The 20,163-nt window shown below is 38.9% G+C and overlaps 1 protein-coding gene across 14 annotated transcripts in view; it reads right to left on the bottom strand.

Moving 5' to 3' along the window:
- Positions 1-20,163, bottom strand: part of GTDC1 (glycosyltransferase like domain containing 1) — a 504,344-nt gene that overhangs the window by 60,080 nt on the left and 424,101 nt on the right. For 11 of the 14 annotated variants that reach the window (XM_061438708.1, XM_061438717.1, XM_061438629.1 and 8 more), the window contains 3 exons: positions 17,477-17,547; positions 16,683-16,774; positions 9,321-11,694 (listed from right to left, as the gene is read on the bottom strand). In XM_061438708.1, coding sequence (XP_061294692.1) covers positions 11,611-11,694; positions 16,683-16,774; positions 17,477-17,547 — 247 coding nt within the window. In that variant the 3' untranslated portion in view covers positions 9,321-11,610. The other 3 variants (XM_061438661.1, XM_061438683.1, XR_009740792.1) reach the window with 2 other exon arrangements.

The raw sequence follows: 20,163 nt of genomic DNA, 5'->3' as shown, positions 1-20,163 counted from the left end.
ATAAATAATGAATCAGATATTTCAATCCATTTTATGATTTTTGAAAGCCCTGATTATCACTGTTTACAGACTCCATTGTCTCTATGTACTTCCCAAATGTTCTTGCTCTGCCTTTCAAGGATGAGCTTGGGTTGGCCACCCTCTCCTACCTCGGTTTACTCCTAGACTGCTCTTTCTCACATTTTAAACATTTTAAATCAGCCAACCTCTATCTTCAAGTCTACAATTTGAGGAATATTTCAAACCAGATGGGGTAATATCTTGAGCTATGGATGCCAGTGATGGTCACCAACACTCCAGCTAAGGTTTCTTATCTTTGGTCACTGCAGTGCACCACTTTGGCCTACAATCTCTATAGGTGGGAAACAAAGAGGAAAGTATGCCACAGTCTGCTGCTGCTGCTAAGTCACTTCAGTCGTGTCCGACTCTGTGCGACCCCATAGACGGCAGCCCACCAGGCTCCGCCGTCCCTGGGATTCTCCAGGCAAGAACACTGGAGTGGGTTGCCACTGCCTTCCCCAGTGCATGAAAGTGAAAAGTGAAAGTGAAGTCGCTCAGTCGTGTCCGACTCTTAGCGACCCCATGGACTGCAGCCTACCAGGCTCCTCTGCCCGTGGGATTTTCCAGGCAAGAGTACTGGAGTGGGGTGCCATTGCCTTCTCCGATGCTATACACCCTAGATGGTCAGAAAAGCAAAGGGGCCTGCTGAAACCACAAACAAGGCGCATTTTTCTCTGACACACACAGTCTTAAATGTGTACACACAAATAAATACCTAATGACAAATAGTAATACTAGAGGGAAAGAGGTCCTTTTAAAAATAAAGACGCCTACAAATGATATTTAACGTTTTCCCAAGTTTTTTGGAAATCAACGCGATGCTTCTAAATATTCTTCTACCTAAACACTGCTTAACTTCTCTGTCGCCCCCCCGCCCCTCCCCCGCTCTCTTTGCTCCACCTAAATAACCAATTGGTAGTCAGGAGGAGAAAGTTTGCAATCTAGAACACAGGTATGAAGTGAAAGGGAAAGCAACCTTAGGGCTGGCAGTGGGATTAAAATCACAAGTCTGAATATGTGAGAGAGTTGAAGAGGAGTGTTTTAACATTAATAGCCAGAATCTTTGCCTGGAGAGTTGCAGTGCCCATCCCTACTCCCTTCTCTGCTTTTGCTTAAGTTAAAATTTTTTAAAAGGACACAGAGAGAGAAATCATTCTCTTTGCTTTCGCTTCATCTTCATTGGATTCTCTCCCTGAGATTTGATACTGGCCGACTCAAGGCACCAGGTTCAGTAAAATACTGAGAAGAATTCTGCCCGTTAGGGCTGCGCCGCCTTCCCGGTGGTGCGGAAGGGGACCGGTCAGCCCGGCACGAAGCAGCAGGGCAGACCTGGGCCACCCGCCACGTGTGCGTGTGTCAGCATGTGACCGTCGGTGCGCGCGTGCCAGGGAGCGTGCCCGCGTGTGTGCGTGACAGTGTGCGCGACAGTGTGCGCGTGTCGGGCTGTGCGCGCGTTGGCGTGCGCGTGCCGGCGCGGCTCTGCCCGGAGTCCGCGCAAGAGTGAGCGGGAGCGCGGCGGTCGCTCGGGGCTCGCTCCGTCCGGTCGCCTGGGACGCCTCCAGCGGCTTCGCGGCTCCTCTGGCTCTCGGTGCTGGGCTCAAGCGCTGCCGAGGGGACTCGGTTAGGACTCTGCGCCCTCGACGTCCTACTGTGCCCCGTTTTCTCGCGCCCGGAGAGGTGTCGAACTACCTCCAGACGCTTTGGACGGGACCCAACGGGGCATCGAGGGCGAGCGCCGCCTCGAACCGGAGCTCGGGCACATCGGCCTGGGGGAGAAGGTGCGCGGCGAGCACCCGGAGGCCCCGGACCCTCCCAACCCTTCTCGGTTTCGGAGGCTCCGGCACGCTGTCCTCCCGACGCTGGGCGCAGGCTCGTCGGAGGCTTGGGGCTGGCGCCCGGGCGCGCGCTTTTGGGCAGGCCAGCGCTGCGTAAGGCCGAGGCCCGCACGCCCCGCCGCCACCCCTCTGCTCACGGCCCAGTCGGGCCACGCCAGCCCCTACCCTGCGGCGCAGGGCTAGACCTGACCGAGGGCGGAAGATCTGAGAGGAAGGGAGGGAAGGAGCAAAGAAGTAGCCGGCCCCAGACAAGGAATCCTTAATTACAGATTAAAAGGCAAGCAAAACCGTACACATTTTCCATGTGTCAGCTGACTGCCACGACAAAAGGAAATACAGAATGCTGGGTGGGGTCGGGGTGCGGGGCGGTGGGGGGGGAATGCCTCTTCTCATCGCTCTCGCCCCACACCCCTTTTATTAACAGGGCAAATGTAAAATAACATCAGGCAGTGGATGACTCTGGGTAGGTGGTGCCTGGGGCCGGATCGCAGCTGCTCACTCCTCGTGTAGGAGGACCGTTTGCTGATGCACCCAGAGGTCCTGAGACCCTCTATATATTAAAAAAAAAAGACTAGAAATACTCCGTTAGAGTACATTTTGTTTCCTAAAAACGTTTTAAAACACGTTTTTAAGTTTTAATATTTGACGGTTAAAGTAACAGGCATGCATACACGTGCACGTTTTGTTTCGCAATTTTATAGATGAAGTTTTTTTTTTTCCCCTTTGCCTGGCATCACAGGATTAGAAATCCAGGAGCAAAGTTGAGCCCATAGAAAGGGAACTTAGCTGCAAGCACCAGAGAGCACAAGGTTCTCGATGGTTCTGGACTCTGGAGGAAAAAGGAGAGATGTATGCGTTGATACCTTTTCTCTTATTATGATCGCAAAACAGTCTCTACCATGTTTCCTGGGATTTAAGATGCCACTTCAACTCCGTGACGTCCTAAATCCTTCACTTAGGGTAGGGTGGTGTTCAGAAGCCAAATCCCACTCTGTGACCATCACACATCTCTAGTTCTAGGCCCTCAATTTTTAACACTGAAACTAAAGGGATGACCTTTGAGGATAACCCCGAGCCACCAGGCATTGCACTTTTCCGTATTTTATTCCTCTTGTTGCGGAGTCAGCTTGAGAAATAGAGGTATTTGACTCTGTTTGTTAGTAATCTGTTTACTGAGAAAAATGATGCAGCAGGTTGGAGGCAGTAAGACCACCTTGCTTAGTCATGTTACCAGCCTTCCTCTGTGTAGGTATTCTCCTGTATTTTATTTGTAATTTTTCCACCAGTGCCATTTTCCTTACAGCATTAAAAAAAAAAATTCAAAGTGCTTTTTCATGTGATTCCAGTTAAGTGATTTGCCCACACCCCAAATAATGCTATTTGCATTCAAGATTAATAGCTGCATATCAGTAATTCTTAAATACCTCCTGATCCATATTTTCACTTTAAATGATTCCGTTATTGGCCAGACAAACGCCTGAACCAGTAAGTTCGTGGACCGGTTGCCAGCCAAATGACAGAAGCATTCCACTCAGGGAACGCGATTAAATTTCTGCTGTCCTCGCTTCTACTGCGGAAGGTAGAGAGCCTTCCTTCCTTATTTGCCACTTTTCCCAGAAGTGGTAGTAGATGAGCAGATTAATAAATTGCTGTAAATCACAGTAGGTTCCAAGCCTCCCCCACCCTTTGATACATATTTGGGAAAATCTTTAAAATCTACTCTGAAGCATCCAGTCTTGATTTAGCCACATGCACTCCACATTTTGACTTTCTCTTTCAGCAAAATAAATAAGGTGAAAGAGCAAATTAAGAGTTTTTTTTTCCTTATAGTTTCCCTGTGTTTGGGAGGATCACTCTGCTATCGTTGTTTTAGGCCAGTTTTGTTAGTTCGTGTTTTTACCACCCACCAAAAAACAGCACAGGATCAACTTTATATTAATAAATGATGTTCATGACTAGGTTTCTAAATGCCAGAGTTATGATTTATTATTTTTAATGGGTGGAGAAAGGAGAGCAGCAATAAAACCAGCCCCTAAGTCATTCAAAATCCTTGGCTTCACACTTCTGTTTTTTTTTTTTTTTTGCCTTTTAAATTTCATCTAAATTTCCTGTAAGTTCTACTATTATGGACTAATTTTTTTTTTTCCATTTACCTGTGTCCATAGCTTCAAACACTATGTTATTATAGTTAAATTTATGAAAAGCATTATGTTCCCCTTTTCTACTTTCTAAGTGTTTATAACTGTCTCTATTTATCCCCATCCCGCTAAGAATTTCACAATAAAATCCTGTACCAAATAAATTAAAATCTACATCTTCAGACACCCCAGGAAGAAGGCATTAATCCACTTAGTCAAATATCCAGACCTCCCCTCTCCATTGCAGCTCTTCTTAATGTAACATTTAGTAATTGCAGCTGGCTCCTTATCCTCGCCTCCCTCCCTTTCATTCTGAATCATATTGGCCTTGTTTAACCTTCATTTCCTTTCCTACCCCCCACATTTGTCCACGTACTTTTTCTTTGACCATGTTTGTCTTTCTTTTTGCTGCCTGGATTGAAAGCAATAAATAGAGCTTTCTAAGACCTTAATACTTTCTGTTAAAATCCCATTCTTCCTCCCTACTCCACTACTAATGCTTTGTACAATTTTTATGCATCCTTTGGTTGCGAAGTTACTGCTCTATATTTTTCTGATTGATCATTAAGTTATGCTGGCTTTTGAGAACTGCCTCCATAATCCTGAAGCAAAGGCTTTTTACTTGGCATGCTCTTTGCCTTTGGAATGCCTTTCCTGGCAAGGACAGGCATTTTGGTTTGACTATGATTCTTAAGTTACAATTCAAGTCTAATTTGTTCAGTTAGGTTTCTACTCGAAGCAGCTCTGTTTCTCACTGTTAAGTGCTCCATGAGGCTGCTTAGTTAAAGGGCGTGCTGTAAGCTCAAGATGCAATACACTTACATTGTACTTGATTATCAGTTTTCAAAGACAGCTGCGTGCTTTGATATCTGTGTAAGGAAATATCAGAAGATAATATACCATTGGTATTTATTACTCTATAATTAAGGATGTGTCAGTGTTTCCCTTTAAAAAATGCTATTTTCAGAAATTCATATCTCAGGCATAAATTTCCCTATGAATTACAGTCTAATACTGTATTAGAATCTTCTTTTAAAATTATTCCTCCTCTTCCTTTTCTTCCTGGGGAAGTAAGTTTCAGGATGTAATTTCTGGGTTATCTATTGGGGATGAGACGAAGCGGGCCCTTGCTGCACAATTAAAGGTGCTTCTGCACTGATGCCAGCTGCCCCCTCTGCCCTAGGCCCTTTGCACAGGGCGAGATCGTGGGGACTGCCTTCTGGATAGAGGGCCAGCCTATCTGTTTGATAGGTAGCGTCTACATGTATGATGTGAAAGGCAAAAAGACTCCGCTATTCAGAAACATCACAGGTACCAGAAGTCAAGAGAGTTTAGGACCAGAAGTCAATTTTTTTGCATTCCTCTCCTTATGATTGCTTGGACTACAAGTATAACCAGGCCAGGCAGGAGGAACATGAAATTAATCTATAGCCAAGTACTAGCAACTTCTTTTTCTGTGTTTCTTCTGATAGTAGGAGGGGGAGGGAAGGGGGAAAAGATGGACAGATAGATATATTCCCCTTCACCTCCTTTAAGGAATGGTCTGCAGAAGGAAATGGCAGCCCACTCCAGTGTTCTGGCCTGGGAAATCCCATGGACAGTGGAACCTGGTGGGCTATAGTCCATGGAGTTGCAAGTGTCAGACATGACTTAGTGACTAAACCACCACCAAACTACTATACCACTTGACCAAATGAGTTGACCACAACCTCCTGAAAGAGACTGAAGTCTAGACCTGTGTCTACATGGGACCCAAAGCAACTCAGCCAGGACTCAGCCCTCAGTGTCCTCACATCTAAAATGGGGAGGTTACAAATGCTGTACCAGGAGGGCCAGGGAAGTTACATCATGTGTAAGTCCTACAGAGTGTTAAGACCACAGGGAGTGGCAAGGGCCTGGGATGGGATGTAGCAACCCAATGCTTCCCTACAGATATAATAACAGTCATAATAAAAATACTTAAAATATGAGCAAAACCACAGGGTCTCTCTTGCCCCTTTTTCTACCAACTACGTGTGTGGGCCACCTCCTGCTGTCCTTTGCCTGGTGAGGGGAGAAATAATAGGGAACCAGAGGTCCCAGTGAGTCATCAACACTGAACTTGGTGCTTCCTGAAAGGCTGGAAGGTGACAATGACACTGTCCTATGCAGAGAAAGGCTTATACAAAGACACAAAACATCCTTCTGTTTCTATAAGGCAGTCTGGCTCCTACATAAGCCTTAACATGATGCCTTAATTTTCTCACTTGTGAAATGGTGATGGAAACATTACATTTTCAGATATAAAGGACTTCAAATTCCTTGAGAAAAGTGTTACGTAAGTATTTCCAGTAGGAATCCCATCTTCCAGCATTCCATCTTGGGTCTGCTATTTAAATGCAGTAACTAATACGACAGTACACATTTTAGATCATCTTCTGTGTGCCTGCATGCCAAGTCGCTTCATTCATGTCCAACTTCTGCAACCCTATGGGTTGTAGCCCGCCAGGCTCCTCTATCCATGGGATTCTCTAGGCAAGAATACTGGAGTGGGATGCCATGCTCTCCTCCAGGGAATCTTCACAACCCAGGGATCGAACCTGCATCTCTTCCGACTCCTGCATTGCAGGTGGATTCTTTACCGCTGAGCCACCAGGGGAAGTACCAGATTATCTCTTAGGAAACATCAGTTCTTTGTATCTGTTTATGGGAACCACGAAGAACCTGTCCTAGGGTTGAAAGTCATTACCACAGAGATATGGGAGAAAAAGGAAATCACTAAGGTGGGTTTCCCTGGTGGCTCAGATGGTAGAGCGTCTGCCTGCAATGCGGGAGACCCGGGTTCAATTCCTGGGTCGGGAAGATCCCCTGGAGAAGGAAATGGCAATCCACTCCAGGCACTCTTGCCTGGAAAATCCCATGGACAGAGGAGCCTGATAGGCTACAGTCCATGGGGTTGCAAAGAGTCAGACACAACTGAGTGACTCTACTTTCAAGGTGGTGCTAGGTGCTGGGAGGACCCCAGAAGGCACTGACCCCCAAATTCCAAATTAGAAAATGGGCCACAGGATGTGGGGATTCTGAAGTCATATGTAACTCACATGCAGCTAGGGCATCACAGATACTTGGAGGATTCCTTTTCATGGGATGACGACAATGAAAGCCTTTGTCTTAAAGAGGAAAGGGAACAGGTAACAATGCAGGAAGTGGGTAGAGCGGTTAGCAGCTCAGACAGCTCTGTGCCCTACCACAAAGCTCTGAATTTTTCAAGATAAAAAAGACCAGCTCATATAATAACTTCCTCCATCTTCCTCTCTTGACTCTTCAAAAAGGAGTTTCTGGAGCCCTAGTTTTCCATTTTCTATTTGTAACGCCACACACATTAGTCAGAAACGGTGATCATTAGCCCCAGGAAAAAGGAACCCACAGACAGTAAAGTTCAACTTCCTTCGTAGTATGGGTTGTTTCAGGGTCAAGGTTAAGGGCTTGGCTCCCAGTAAGCCAAGGAAAGTCTTCTCATGCAAAACTGGTGGTGCATTTCCACCACCACTGGTGGAAAAAAAGGGCAGTTTCTTTTACTGTTTAAAGGAAAATGGTTTTCTGACTCCATCCATCAACTGAGAAACGTTAAGAATGGCTTGGTAGCAGAGTATTACAGCTCCTATATTACACATGGTAACCCAAATATCTACAGCTCCTATCAAAAATGTAGATCCAGTAATAACATTTAAGACATACAAAAAGTCATAAAGGGTAGAAATAAGACTTTGTGTGCTATGACCCAGCTTAAGAAACAGACCATTTCTTAAGGTACTGCACCTTTGCCAGTTATGTGTCTAATCTTCCTACCATCACTCCTCTGACTTAACCATAATTGTAAACTTGGCGCTAATTCCCAAGTTTTCTGTTATACTTTAAGCACACAGGTACATATCTTTGAGCATCCTGTAGAACTGTTTACATAGTTTAAAACCTTTCCCAATTACATTGTAATGAATAATTGTGAGGGGAGGGCAGGTTATCGCAGCACTGGCCGTTGTACATCTCAATTCACATTTTAAAATGAAACTTGTTTTCCAGTTTTCCACAGAAACAGAAAGGCACTTAGGGTGACACCTGTCAATAGTCAATAGAAGAATAAAACTCATAGAATATGTCAACATTAAAAGACAGCATGGACTCTCATTTGAAAACTGATTCTCTCATCTGCAGAAAGTATCTTGAGACTGAAATGAAAAATTTTTTTGTGGCTCATAATATTTCTGGGTAGCAGATGCTTTCTCAAAAACAGATTTTACTTTTAAAAATATCAAATATAATTAACACCTTCAACATAAAACGAAATCTTTTCTTCCAGATGCATTTCAAGGTGTTGAAGTGAATTTGTGCAGCCCTCTATGGCTGAGTTTTCACTGCCTTATTGACTGTGCTGCCATCTTTATGTGGCAAGTTTGAAGAACTGAGAGCTGGAGCAGGACGTTAAAAATTAACCATATCTGAAGGATGCTTGTTAAACCAGGTGCATTTGGGGAAAGGTCTTTTGATCTATTCCCGATTAACCTGGTATAAATAAGTATATTAAGAACTAGGTGCTCTTCTGTTTATTACAGAAACACCTTGCCAGAAACACAGGTTAGGTAAATTTGGGACAAGCATCCTGAACACTGTGTCAGGGTTGATAATGGGCAGACTTTTAAAGACATTTAAGATTAAAATTGGCTTAATGATTAATGTAAAAGAGAATAAAATGAACAGAATTGAACGTTTAAAAAAAAAAACAAAAATTTTCAACATCTATACTCAAAATAAGAAATAATGGGAGTGTCTGCTCTCTTTAGTGAAAGTGAAGAAAGCAAGGGGCTTCCCAGGTGGCGCTAGTGGTAAAGAACTCGCCAGCCAGTGCTGGAGACTTGAGAGAGGAGTGTTCAGTCCCTGCCTGGGTCGGGAAGATCCCCTGGAGGAGGACAAGGCAACCCACTGTAGTATTCTTGTCCAGAGAATCTCATGGGCAGAGGAGCCTAGAGGGCTACAGTCCATAGGGTTGCAGAGAGTTAGGCAAGATTGAAGTGACTTAGCAACAGCACAGCACAGCACAAGCAAAGCAGGAAGTAAAGAGTCAGCTTGTACTGTCGATTTTCCTTAACAAAATATGGGTTAACTGAATAACCCTCCATGCCACCATATCATGGGTGTTGAGAAGCACACAGGCACATACACACACATATACAGTCATCTTTTCATATGTTACAAATGATACATTTACAAGACTTTTCATTGCTTATTTGCACCAATACCAAATCCAACAGTATAGTTTTAAGAAGTGACCATTTTATTGCAAATTTTTATTCCAGAAGTAATGCTGGCACAGCTAAAGCCAAAATTTGATTTGAGTTTATGGGTGTAGAAAAATATCTTTGTACACAGGTAACTTGCAATATTGTGTTTGCCAAAATCAGGCAAATATTTAAGTGTTTCAGATGCACTATCTGAATGGTAATTAATATTGTTTTCCCGTGAATTAAAAAAAAAGTATATATGGATAGTTATGCATATAATACACAATTCACTATGAAATGTGAGCTCATCATTTTCAGGATAGTAGGACATAATGAAATAAGCACTGTCTCTTGGCTGTGAGAGTATAATATTGTCTTGAGAGACGTCATCTATAACACAGCACCTTTCTAACTGAAGCATCCCTTTAGATGCTTAACCCTGCTCAGGAGAAGAGTCTAAAAAGCTCTTAGGCCCTTTTATATTAGCTTTTGCACTCAAAAGGAACATAACCGATAGATTCCAAGTTTCACAGTCTCAGACCAGAAGGGACTTCTCAAATAATTCTTGAGCCCTTTGTTTTATGGGCTAATTTGTCCAGTGCCTTCTCAGAACGGGAGGAGGACTCAAATCCAGTGCTGTGATGTCCATCATACATAGGGCTCTCACACTGATCAGGGAGGACTCTGTGCAGAGATAGAACCTGTTGTTTCTGCTTCTTACTCTCCCTGCTTTTAAAATCCTTGGCCTCCTGGGCCTTGAACTGCTGCTTTTCCTGATCTGCAAGACTGCCTCTATCTAGAGGGCTCTACCTTCATCTAATTCCTGCTTACACTTTTGCTACCTGTCAGATGGGTCCTACCAGACTTTTGAACCAGTGCCCTCTCTGTCTCAGATGCCTGCTAGACAACTCAGTCCTTCTAAAAGCCAAGGAGCCAGGCTTGGCCCTTGTCTGCCCCCTTCCCCCTGGCTGCTCCTCACTTTGCAGCTTATAGAAGTTATTCATTTCAAAAGCTAGGAGAGTTACAATTTACCTGTCAGTAAACAGAAGATGGTTTATCAACAGACTTTACCTTAATGACTACAAATGTTTACCTCCTGCTTTCCAGAATGCAAAGAAAATCTTGGAAATGTCATAATATCTCACAAACATTTGCAAAACAGATCCTTGTTCATCGGGAAAAGAAACAATTGTATTCGTTGTCTCTGACACAAGGAAAGTGTTCAGAGAGAAACATACAGATAGATGTACACGCTTACATGGAAATGAGATGTGTTAATTAAAAATTGCAGTGGGCACTTTATTAAAAATTTATTTTACAATCTAGCCATTCAAAATATCTTGACATTAACAAATACACCAGCTTGACTATTGGAATCATAAGTGATTTATCTTGAGAAGATTATATTTGTAGCTGGATGCAAATATTTTTGACAAATATTTATATCAAAATTACTGGTTTTGTAAGAAGTATTTTTATTTCTCTATTTTTATGCCTGGAAAAGAATTAAAACAAGTATCTCTGTGTTCATTTTATGGGCGAGATGGCCCCGCTTAGTGTATTTCCCATGTTTGTCTGAATTACAGCTGTTTATCTTGCAACTTTCTTTAAGATAAATTAAATGCAAATGTAACTCTGTGAATCATGGGAATACCTGCCAGACTTCTTATTAATACCTTCACTTAAAACCCCGGTGCCAGGGAGTCATTAATTTGCTAAAAGAAAAGTGCTAGAGCAGCTCTTTGCCCACAAACAATTCCGAGATGGCTGCCCAATTAGTCAGTAGCATTCTGATCCTCCTTTCAGGCCCCGTGGCCCTCTGAGGACACAAGAAGGCTCCGATGATAACCTGGCAACCTAGGTAGAAACCCAGCCAAGTGAGAGCGTTTGAAGCTGCAGTTTGGCTGCCATCGTGTCGGCGAAAAGAAAGAATTCAGGCACCATGTCATCCAGTACAAAGGATAAAAACGGATTCAACCGGAAATTCAATGTGGCACCACATATGGGATACATGAGTGCGGTTATACAACAGGCCACATATTTTTTTTGAACAGTCTCCTCCATGTGATGCTGAGGACATGTGTAACCATCATAACGTCTCTAGGAATCTGTATTTAATTTGAGTTGGGGTGGTGGCAGGGATTGGAGATCTGAAGCCGCCACAGGTTTGTGGCAGATGGCTCTGTGTCAGCTATGACAAGCAGCCAGGCTCAGCTTCCTCTGCAGATTTTCTTTTCTCTCTGATCAGGTAAATATGGGCACACTCTGGAAAGTTCTACAGATTCTGCCTTAGGCTGCAAGTTTGTGACTTAGCCCCATCTGTCACAAATCTTCCCTAGGTTCTGCTGTAAGCAGAGACCTGAATTTACCATGTAGGGCTGCCCAAGAAAAAGGAGCCATTTCACCCTGTAAGGGGGAGGGAGAGAAGAAAAAGCAATGAAGAAGCATTAACGACTGAAAGACTAAAGCATGCTGAAAATTCATATTGTAAATTTGCATAACTTACGTCAATTAGATTTCAAAAAGCCACCAAGTAAATGGTTCTCAAGTTTCATCACCTCAGGAAATCCCAGTTTCTGATTGGCTTAAAGTGAACTATATTTTCAACCATTGTGGAAAGCTGCCCCCCCCCAACTCCGCCTTTTTTTTTTTTTTTGCAAATGGGTATATTCTACTGCACACAAATTTCCTGGTTTATGTTATGGATGACAGCTATCAGAAGTTTATCATCCAACTTTTAACTTTTCTAAACATAGGATAGACAACACTCTTAATACATGTTTTTTGTGAATGTGAATTTTACTTTTAAGTGGCGAAGGCACAAGAGAAATGCCATTACTATTACGTGGAATTTATAAAGCACTTCAAGTTTACAAACGGGTTTATATTCATTATTTCATTATAGTAGGACCTCAGGGGGAAAATGCTATTAAGAATTAAGAAAAAAAGAATTCTTCCAAGTTTATAGATGAATCATATAGAGGCCAAGAAGTTCACCTAGAGCCAGGCTACAAATTAGTAGCAGAGAAAGAGAAGCAGCCAAAACCTCTAACTGATTTTAATCACCCTGAGTATATCTATTGTGCTAAAGATTTTTTGCTTGCATTTTACTTAGACAAATCAAAGGAAAACCAAGCCAAACAAAATCAAGGAAAGAAGTTAAGAAAGAGAGGGAAGAGTAACGGGGAGGGAGGGAGGGAGACTGAGACAGATCATTTGCCTTAGACTGTGTTCGTGCAATTGAGAGGTTTTTGAAGTTCTAAAAATGTCATGAGCTTTTAAGTTTTCATTTTTTAAGGAAAAAGTAATGACTTTGGAGGCGTGTTAATACTAGTGAGCACCACCTTATTCACATCTAGAGTATAAGCTCAAATTAAAAGGGGACTATAAAGTGACCAGTCTCTTGAAGGAAACTTAAAGTGGCTTGGCTGTGGTTCGGGGAGATATAACCTGATATAATTAAGACAACCACAAATGGCTTTTCTGGGCTCTGAATCTGAACTGTAAGCTTAATCACTCTTTGGAATCACTTTTAGGCAGAAATCTGAAAATTATCCTTTCCTCCAAATAACAGCAGGTTATAAAGGTTTCTGGAATGTGAAAGAACTTGACGAGGGGAACAAAATAAAAATCAGCTGCTATCATCTGAAAAAACTTAAACTACAGTTTACCCTTGTAAAGCAAAGGAAGGATGGCATCTCTCTCTCTCTTTTTTAAACACAGAATATCACTCAATTTATAAATAAAAATAAATGAAAAATAGGGTGGGAATGAAAACCTACTGTTAGTCCTGGCAGTATATGTTTTATACAATGACCCCATTTGTACTTTTGTGCTATTTTCAATACTGGTAACAAGGTGGTGAACAGAAGTTTTCCTCTAAAGCATTTTAAAATCTAATGATCAAAGTCTCTCTAAAAGCAAAAAGTACTGATCTCAAGTAATTGTTGGCAATTTTCAGTAAGTAAATTCCCATTGTCAAAATGAGACCCCCAAAAATATAACTTCCCGGTATGAGACTTACTTGGGTTGTAAAAGGAAGCCCTATGTTACTGTTAGAAGTTAATCCTTGGTTGATTACTTTACGATTATTTCTAGAATCTTGTGTTCAAGAGTCATAAAAGAGCTCCCTATTACAGATGAAGTGAAACCTACTTTATCTCTGTGGCAAGTGTGTGGCTGCGGGGTGTAACCTACTTAGAAAGGGACGTGTCCTGTAAGTACAAGAAACCTGCAGTCCAGTGGCTGAGCCTCGTGGCAAACTTTTTAAGAAATGGCTTCAGATTTTTAAAAAATTCAGAACAGGGTTTTAAGTTTTAAAAATAATTAAGAAATGTGATTTCTGCATGCATTTCTCTAAATATCTTAAGTAAAATGTCTGTGTGAGAGGGAAGGGGAGCACACTTGCATGCACACGAGGAATTTAAACATTTCAAGTCTGAAACCATTTCAGGTGAGAAGTCATGGGCATGGAGTTTTGTAGCAGAAAGAGTCACTTTAAGAAAAAAAGGTATCAAATTCTGTTTCTGCTTTTCAGTTACTAGCATTCTGTTTCAAATCCTGCTTCAAGTTATAGCCCCCAAACTCTCACTCATATTGAAAGTATAATGTCTCATGTGAGAAAAAAGCCAAGTGTTAGTAGCCTTATTCTAGTCATTAAATTTCTAAGTGTGAATCCATATGAAAAATCTTATCCTAAAGTGAACTCTACATGATAAGTAGTTGAGATGATTTTAAAATGTAAACTTTTAACAACAACAAAAAAGAGTAAGGTGTAAAAATGTGAAAGGAGCAAATTAAAGAATTCAGTGACTTTCTATCCTTTTAGATCTTAGAAGCATATGTTTTTAAAAGCAAAACAGCACTGTCCAATGGAATAAATTTAAAAAGAAAACCTCAATACTCTCTGTATAATATACATACAAGTCTCTTCCATTGCCTAAGAAAAGTACAAAGCTGCCTTGGGGAAAATAATTCTCTGATATTTAGTGAGGGCAAATGTTACCTGAAATGTGAATATTTATAAAACGTAAGGTAAAAAAAAAATAGTGTAATGTATTAAATCTTAATGATAAAGTTATAGCTGGCATTCCTTTTCTGTTTTAGCTCTAAAGCTTATTACAACCACCCAACTAGATCTGTGGTCCTTGTGATTTTTATCAGTTTGTCCTGGCAACTGCATTGTAAAGCTCTTGATTATTTCTAATTCCTGGGCTAACTTATTCATTTTTGAGATTAATTTTTGGATACATGTCATCAAGATCTAGAATGAGGATATATATCAATGTGTATAATAGATTCATAAGAAAAAAAAATCCATGTTAAAAGTACATAAAATAAATAATATATAGAAATTCTTATAAATGCTTATGCATAAAACACTAATTTCTTAAACTGACTTGGACCATGTTAGGATGCATGGACTAGTAATGTATGTAAACCATAGTAACATGAACAAACACTTAAGGTATTTGCTATATTTAAGCTATAGGAAGAACAATTTGGTATATTAATAGCATACCACTAGGTTGACATTGCTTCAGAGTTTTTCCAGAAGCTCTTGGAAAAAGAAATAATTAGAGCTATGGCAATAGCTATTTTAAAATATTTCAGTTGGAGATGTGTTTTTTATTGTAACTCTAAGCAACCTGTTGCAATAACTTTTGAAATGGTTAAAGATCAGGGATGATAATGCTACCTGGAAGCAAAATTAAAAATGGAAAATTCTGATGGTGGAAATACAATTTAAAATGCTTCACCATTCTCACCATGAGATAAAAACATTTTTCTCTCGGTTTTTTTTTTTTGGTACCTCTGTGAGATGATGGGTGATAACTACAGCTTGTGGTGGTAATCATTAATCATTTCAAAACATATGTCCATCACTATTCTGCACACCTCACACTTATACAGTGCAGTCAATTATATCTCAATAAAACTGAAAAAAAATTGCCCAAAAATTCACTAGGAGGAAAAAAAAATCAATAATCCGATGGTAAACTCACTAAAAAATAGCTTTGTGTCATATGTAGAAGATGAACCTATTTGTATTAATACATATTATTCTATTTCTTCAATTTTATAATCTGTATATTTTGACAGTCTGTTATGTGGGAAACTATCAAATTAACATTTTACCCAAACAAGACCATGACTGAACTTTCAAAATGAGGAAATCTGGATGTAAACCTTGGAAGACTGTTTTCTTTTTGAAGCTTCCTACGGATACGATACAATCGTATTGACTGAAGGAGTAATACTGAAGCCTGGAATTGTTCAGTCAGCATTTTAAACTATTATGAGCTACCTTCTGAACCATTGCCAAGTTAATAGACAATGAAAGATAATGAGCTTGAAATTGGGTGTTAAATTGCATTTTTGGTTCTCTCCCTTTTTCTTGAAGTTTAACTGTTTCCTGCAGAAACAAAGTCATGTTTTGATGTATCACTATGTAAATATGTATGTATCTGAGGCCATGATAAGGGAAAGGAGAGGAAAAAAGGCAGCGGGCTGTATTTCATGTAGAAAGGATACATATTAACATAGGAAAATTAAAATATGCTGGATTAGAAAACTGCTAGATTGTAAAGTATACTGAATTTATGTAAAATGAAGATGCTACATTCAAAGAATATAAAAAGGTATATTACTCATGGCCTAGAGCCACCTTCACAACTCGTAAAGCAGATTTATCCCAGTTCAATTACTTGGACTTTTAGGAGAGTCTCTCTGTTGTTATTCCAACAATGTAAAATTCTTGATTCAAACAAGGGGAAAAAACATAACGAATGAAGGGACTGAATGATGATGCTATTTAAACTCTTTTCTTTTGCCTCTGTCATTCAGAGAGGAGACTGACAGTTGAATCCTAAACTAACTGAGGGTTTTTATGTAATTTTACTAGACAAAGGAAACATTTGATTCTCAAAATCATCTTTAAAGTATTTAAAAAATGAACACCAAATTTCACAAATGTCATTCACCTGAATTTTTGAGGACTGAAGATTTCATTACGATGGGAAGAAAGGCTTATCCTCATTAGTATAATTGTAGAATCTTTCCTTTTACTTCCTTTTAAACTAATGAGTTACATTAATCCAGGTTCATTTTTATAAGCCTCTTGGGGCTAAATGTAAAGGACAGTCATCTTAGAAAACAATAAATTAAAAAAAAAGCATGTACCATGCATTAAGTGCACGTATTTCATAAGACCTAGGTTAATACAACTGGCATCATCCAGTTTAATTAATCCTTGTTAGTGTAACAACTAATATCCCTCCCTAGCATGTTTCCTTTAAACATTAGTATGTTAATTAAATGTTTTTTTTTTTTAAGATTTTTCTTTGTACTTCAATATGGTATTTATACCACATAAATCTCTTCTCAATAACTACCTTATAGAGATGTTTTCTTGTAATATCTGGTCTCTTGCAGAAATTCTGGAGCCTTTTTGAAAGCTGTTCAGGTGTAGAATACAGATATTCAGCTGCAGGAAAAACAGATACATTTTTAATGAAACAAAAACCTCAAAGCACACACCCGATATTAGTCACTTTACTAATTAAAAATGCATATTGCTCTGTGCCGCCTCGTGTTTTACATTATTTAAGCATGATTTTATAAGGTTACCTCAGCTCACAAGGATGTTTAATGCTAAATAAGACTGTGTAGTTGTGCTGTTTAGACATCTCCTTTGGGTGATTAAAATACATTATTCTAATGTAACACAATGCATATGTGATATATTTAGTGATGAGAATTTTTTCAAAGAACAAGTACGATAGCCATACGTACTCTGTACAACAGTTGCATATTATTAACTAGTCAATTGTTGAAATAATTTGGTGTGACTTTCAGTCCTCAATTTTTCTCTGTGTATATCATTAAAAAAAATCTGTAAGCAATTGCAGCAACGCTGACCTGCTTATAAAAATCCATCATTATGGGATGTGTATGCTAACAATGAAGAATGCTATTTGAAAACTTGCTTTTTTGTTATCTTAAAAGAACAGATGGTAAATATAAGCTTACTCTAATGTATTAAAACACATAAAATTTTCCTTAACACTAACATGTTGACTTGCCAAATAAACAATTGCTCCTGCCTAAGTTTATTTTCAAACTTTCTAATTTAGCATGAATCATGTAGTAAATTTCAACAAAGACAAAAGTACATTAAAGCAGCTACCTGGAAATATTTCGGGATAAACCAAATCTTTGGGACAAAGTGGGTAACACCCACAATACACAGCTTCCAACCTAAAGAAAATTTAGAAAGAGGATAAAAATATATTAAAAAGACATTACCATTATAGCCAGAAAGTGGTTTTGTTTGCTAAGTTAACAGTATGAGCCCAGAGTTAGCTGGGATGAAAAACATGGTCGGCAGTACAATCCTAAAAGCCAAAGTTGCTCTTTTAAAAGATTTTATTGATCATATATGAATTTCATAGAACAGAACCAACAGCATATGTTTTGTTCACTGAATTAATCAAAGCGCAGCTCTGCATTTTTTTTGTTGTTTTTAAAATACTGTTTAACACATTTTATAATCAGCAGATAAACACATGTAACAACATGGTAAAGTATGGACAGCTTTTCTTAATAATGCTGCAAAGCCCCAGAATGTTCATTTTTCAAAATGTTTAAATAAAACAGCAAATACTTAACTTTAACACTCTAGACGTAGAAATCATCGAGGCACTTTTAAAAACATCAGAAAAAAAATTTACAATCTGTTGTGATGGGTCATTTTCATTTTAAGTTAAAGCTTCAAAATAGTTTGTTATTAGGCAGGATGTAAAACTATTTCCCTGTTTTACTGAAAAACTCTCATTAAGATTACCTTAATGAGTATTTTGCTTTCTGGACTGGGAAGTCAGCTCAGTTTCCATTTTATCCAAAAAAGAATACTCTTATTATTAAACAAAGAAACAAGAAAGTTTCACTCTGTGAGAGGATTTCCCTAAGGACCAACTACAGAAGTTTTTCTTCATGTCCTAGCAGTAAGGGTTAAGTAGAAGAAAGGTATTGCTCTTCAGTGCTTGTGTTAGTCCTGTATAATGGCTATTGATCTGACATATAATAAACCTTAAAGATACCACTGTAATTTCTGTTGGCTAGGAATTATGCAGTGAAATTCAAAACACTCTTTAAAATATGTTTATTTTATGAGAAACTTTGAATTGCATCCAAAATGTTGACCAAAGGCGGAATTTTATTTTGAACTGCAGATTTTTTTCAACCCAAGAATAGTTTGAAGTTATGTCAATGTTTACCTTGTTTATTTACAGTGACAAAGTACATGCAATTTAAGCTGTTTTTAAGTGGGTGATGTTTTCCCTATTTTATAACTGAAATTAGTTTAAATGAAAAGTATTTACTTTGAGCTGCAAAGTTTGGAAAAATACTGTGTTCAAAGTTCTGCTTGAGAACTGCTAGCAGTTTTAAGATAACACAGTGGAAAGGGATAGGTTCTAGTTACTAACGATTAATTTCAAACTCCAAACTACATCTAATATTTATTTTCTTTACATACATAGGGTATGTGTAAAAATTCTTATCGTAAGCACAGCTATAAACTGCACTGTGACTGCATTATAAAACATTCACAAAAGTTTTGAGCACATAAACTGGGGATATTCTTTATGAACCAAAAGAAAATATGCACTTTATCTGAAGACACTCAGTTTTAAAATGCTGTGCCAATTGAAAAGCAAATACATATGAACATTCTCTTATAATTACATAAAATCAAAAGAGTGAAGTCACAGGCATTTCAGAAAGTGCACATGTTATCTGCTTTTTAATAATGGATTTGAATTAGAGTGTTCTGTTCCCCGAAAGAAAACTGCAGGCCAAGTTACATTTTGAGTCATCGTATGAGCATGTACTTTGCCATTTCCAAAAAACCGCTGCTAATTAAAATACAGTGAGAGAGGAATGACATTATTTGATTTAGGAAGAAAAAATTTTCAAACTTAGGTTCCACCTTTTGTTTGTAAATTACCTTATTTGTGGCTTTATTTCATCAATTAAAAATACAACAACTACTTTTGGGTATAATTTTGACTTCTAAAATATTATACCTTATTATACACATTATTTATATCAGGACTGTGTATTAAAATATATTAAATTTGTCACAATATTTTAAAAGAAATTTATAAAATTCCTTCTCATAAGTTTCCCATATTTTGCCATTTTGGAGAAAATATCATCTCATGATAATAATACAATTATTCATCATTTCAATTCTTATGCACTACCAGTTAAATAATAAATAGGGTTCCAATTGATCTATTGTTAAAATGACTAGCAAATGACCTTTTTATTCCAATTAACAAATCATCTGCTAAATCTATGAATCTTAATATTCAGATCTATTCACTTCAATTCATACAATTTATCTGCAAATAGTTGTTGGGCTTTTGATTCTAAATATAATTAGCTGATAATTTTGCTTGGCTGAATTACTTTTCTGGAGGGCCTGCAAAGGCTCTCAGTCGCATTATCTAGCAATAATGAATCTGATAGGTGAAATTTTTTACTGTAATGAGGATGAGACACAGTTGTGACACCTGAGTCTACTAATAACAGAAGACTGCTAATTATCGACAGCACTTTTTTGTGTGATGCAAGGAGAAAAAAAATCCCTCATTATTAAAAAATAAAAAGTTACAATTATAAGTGACACCGGAGGAGAGTAAATAAAATGGAGTGATTAAAACATTGCTGCTTTAAGGGTGTTTTTAATTAAGTGGAAATGCTAATGTTGTCATACTTAGCAGATGGGATTAAAATTAGTTATTGTAAGTAACTCATATTTTATGTTATGGTTTCCACAGCATGTCTACAAGATCTAAGAAAGTGATA

The sequence above is a fragment of the Bos javanicus genome, chromosome 2, assembly GCF_032452875.1.
Source record: "Bos javanicus breed banteng chromosome 2, ARS-OSU_banteng_1.0, whole genome shotgun sequence".
In the NCBI taxonomy this organism is placed as follows: Eukaryota; Metazoa; Chordata; class Mammalia; order Artiodactyla; family Bovidae; genus Bos; species Bos javanicus.
This window is presented reverse-complemented; position numbering and strand designations above follow the sequence as displayed.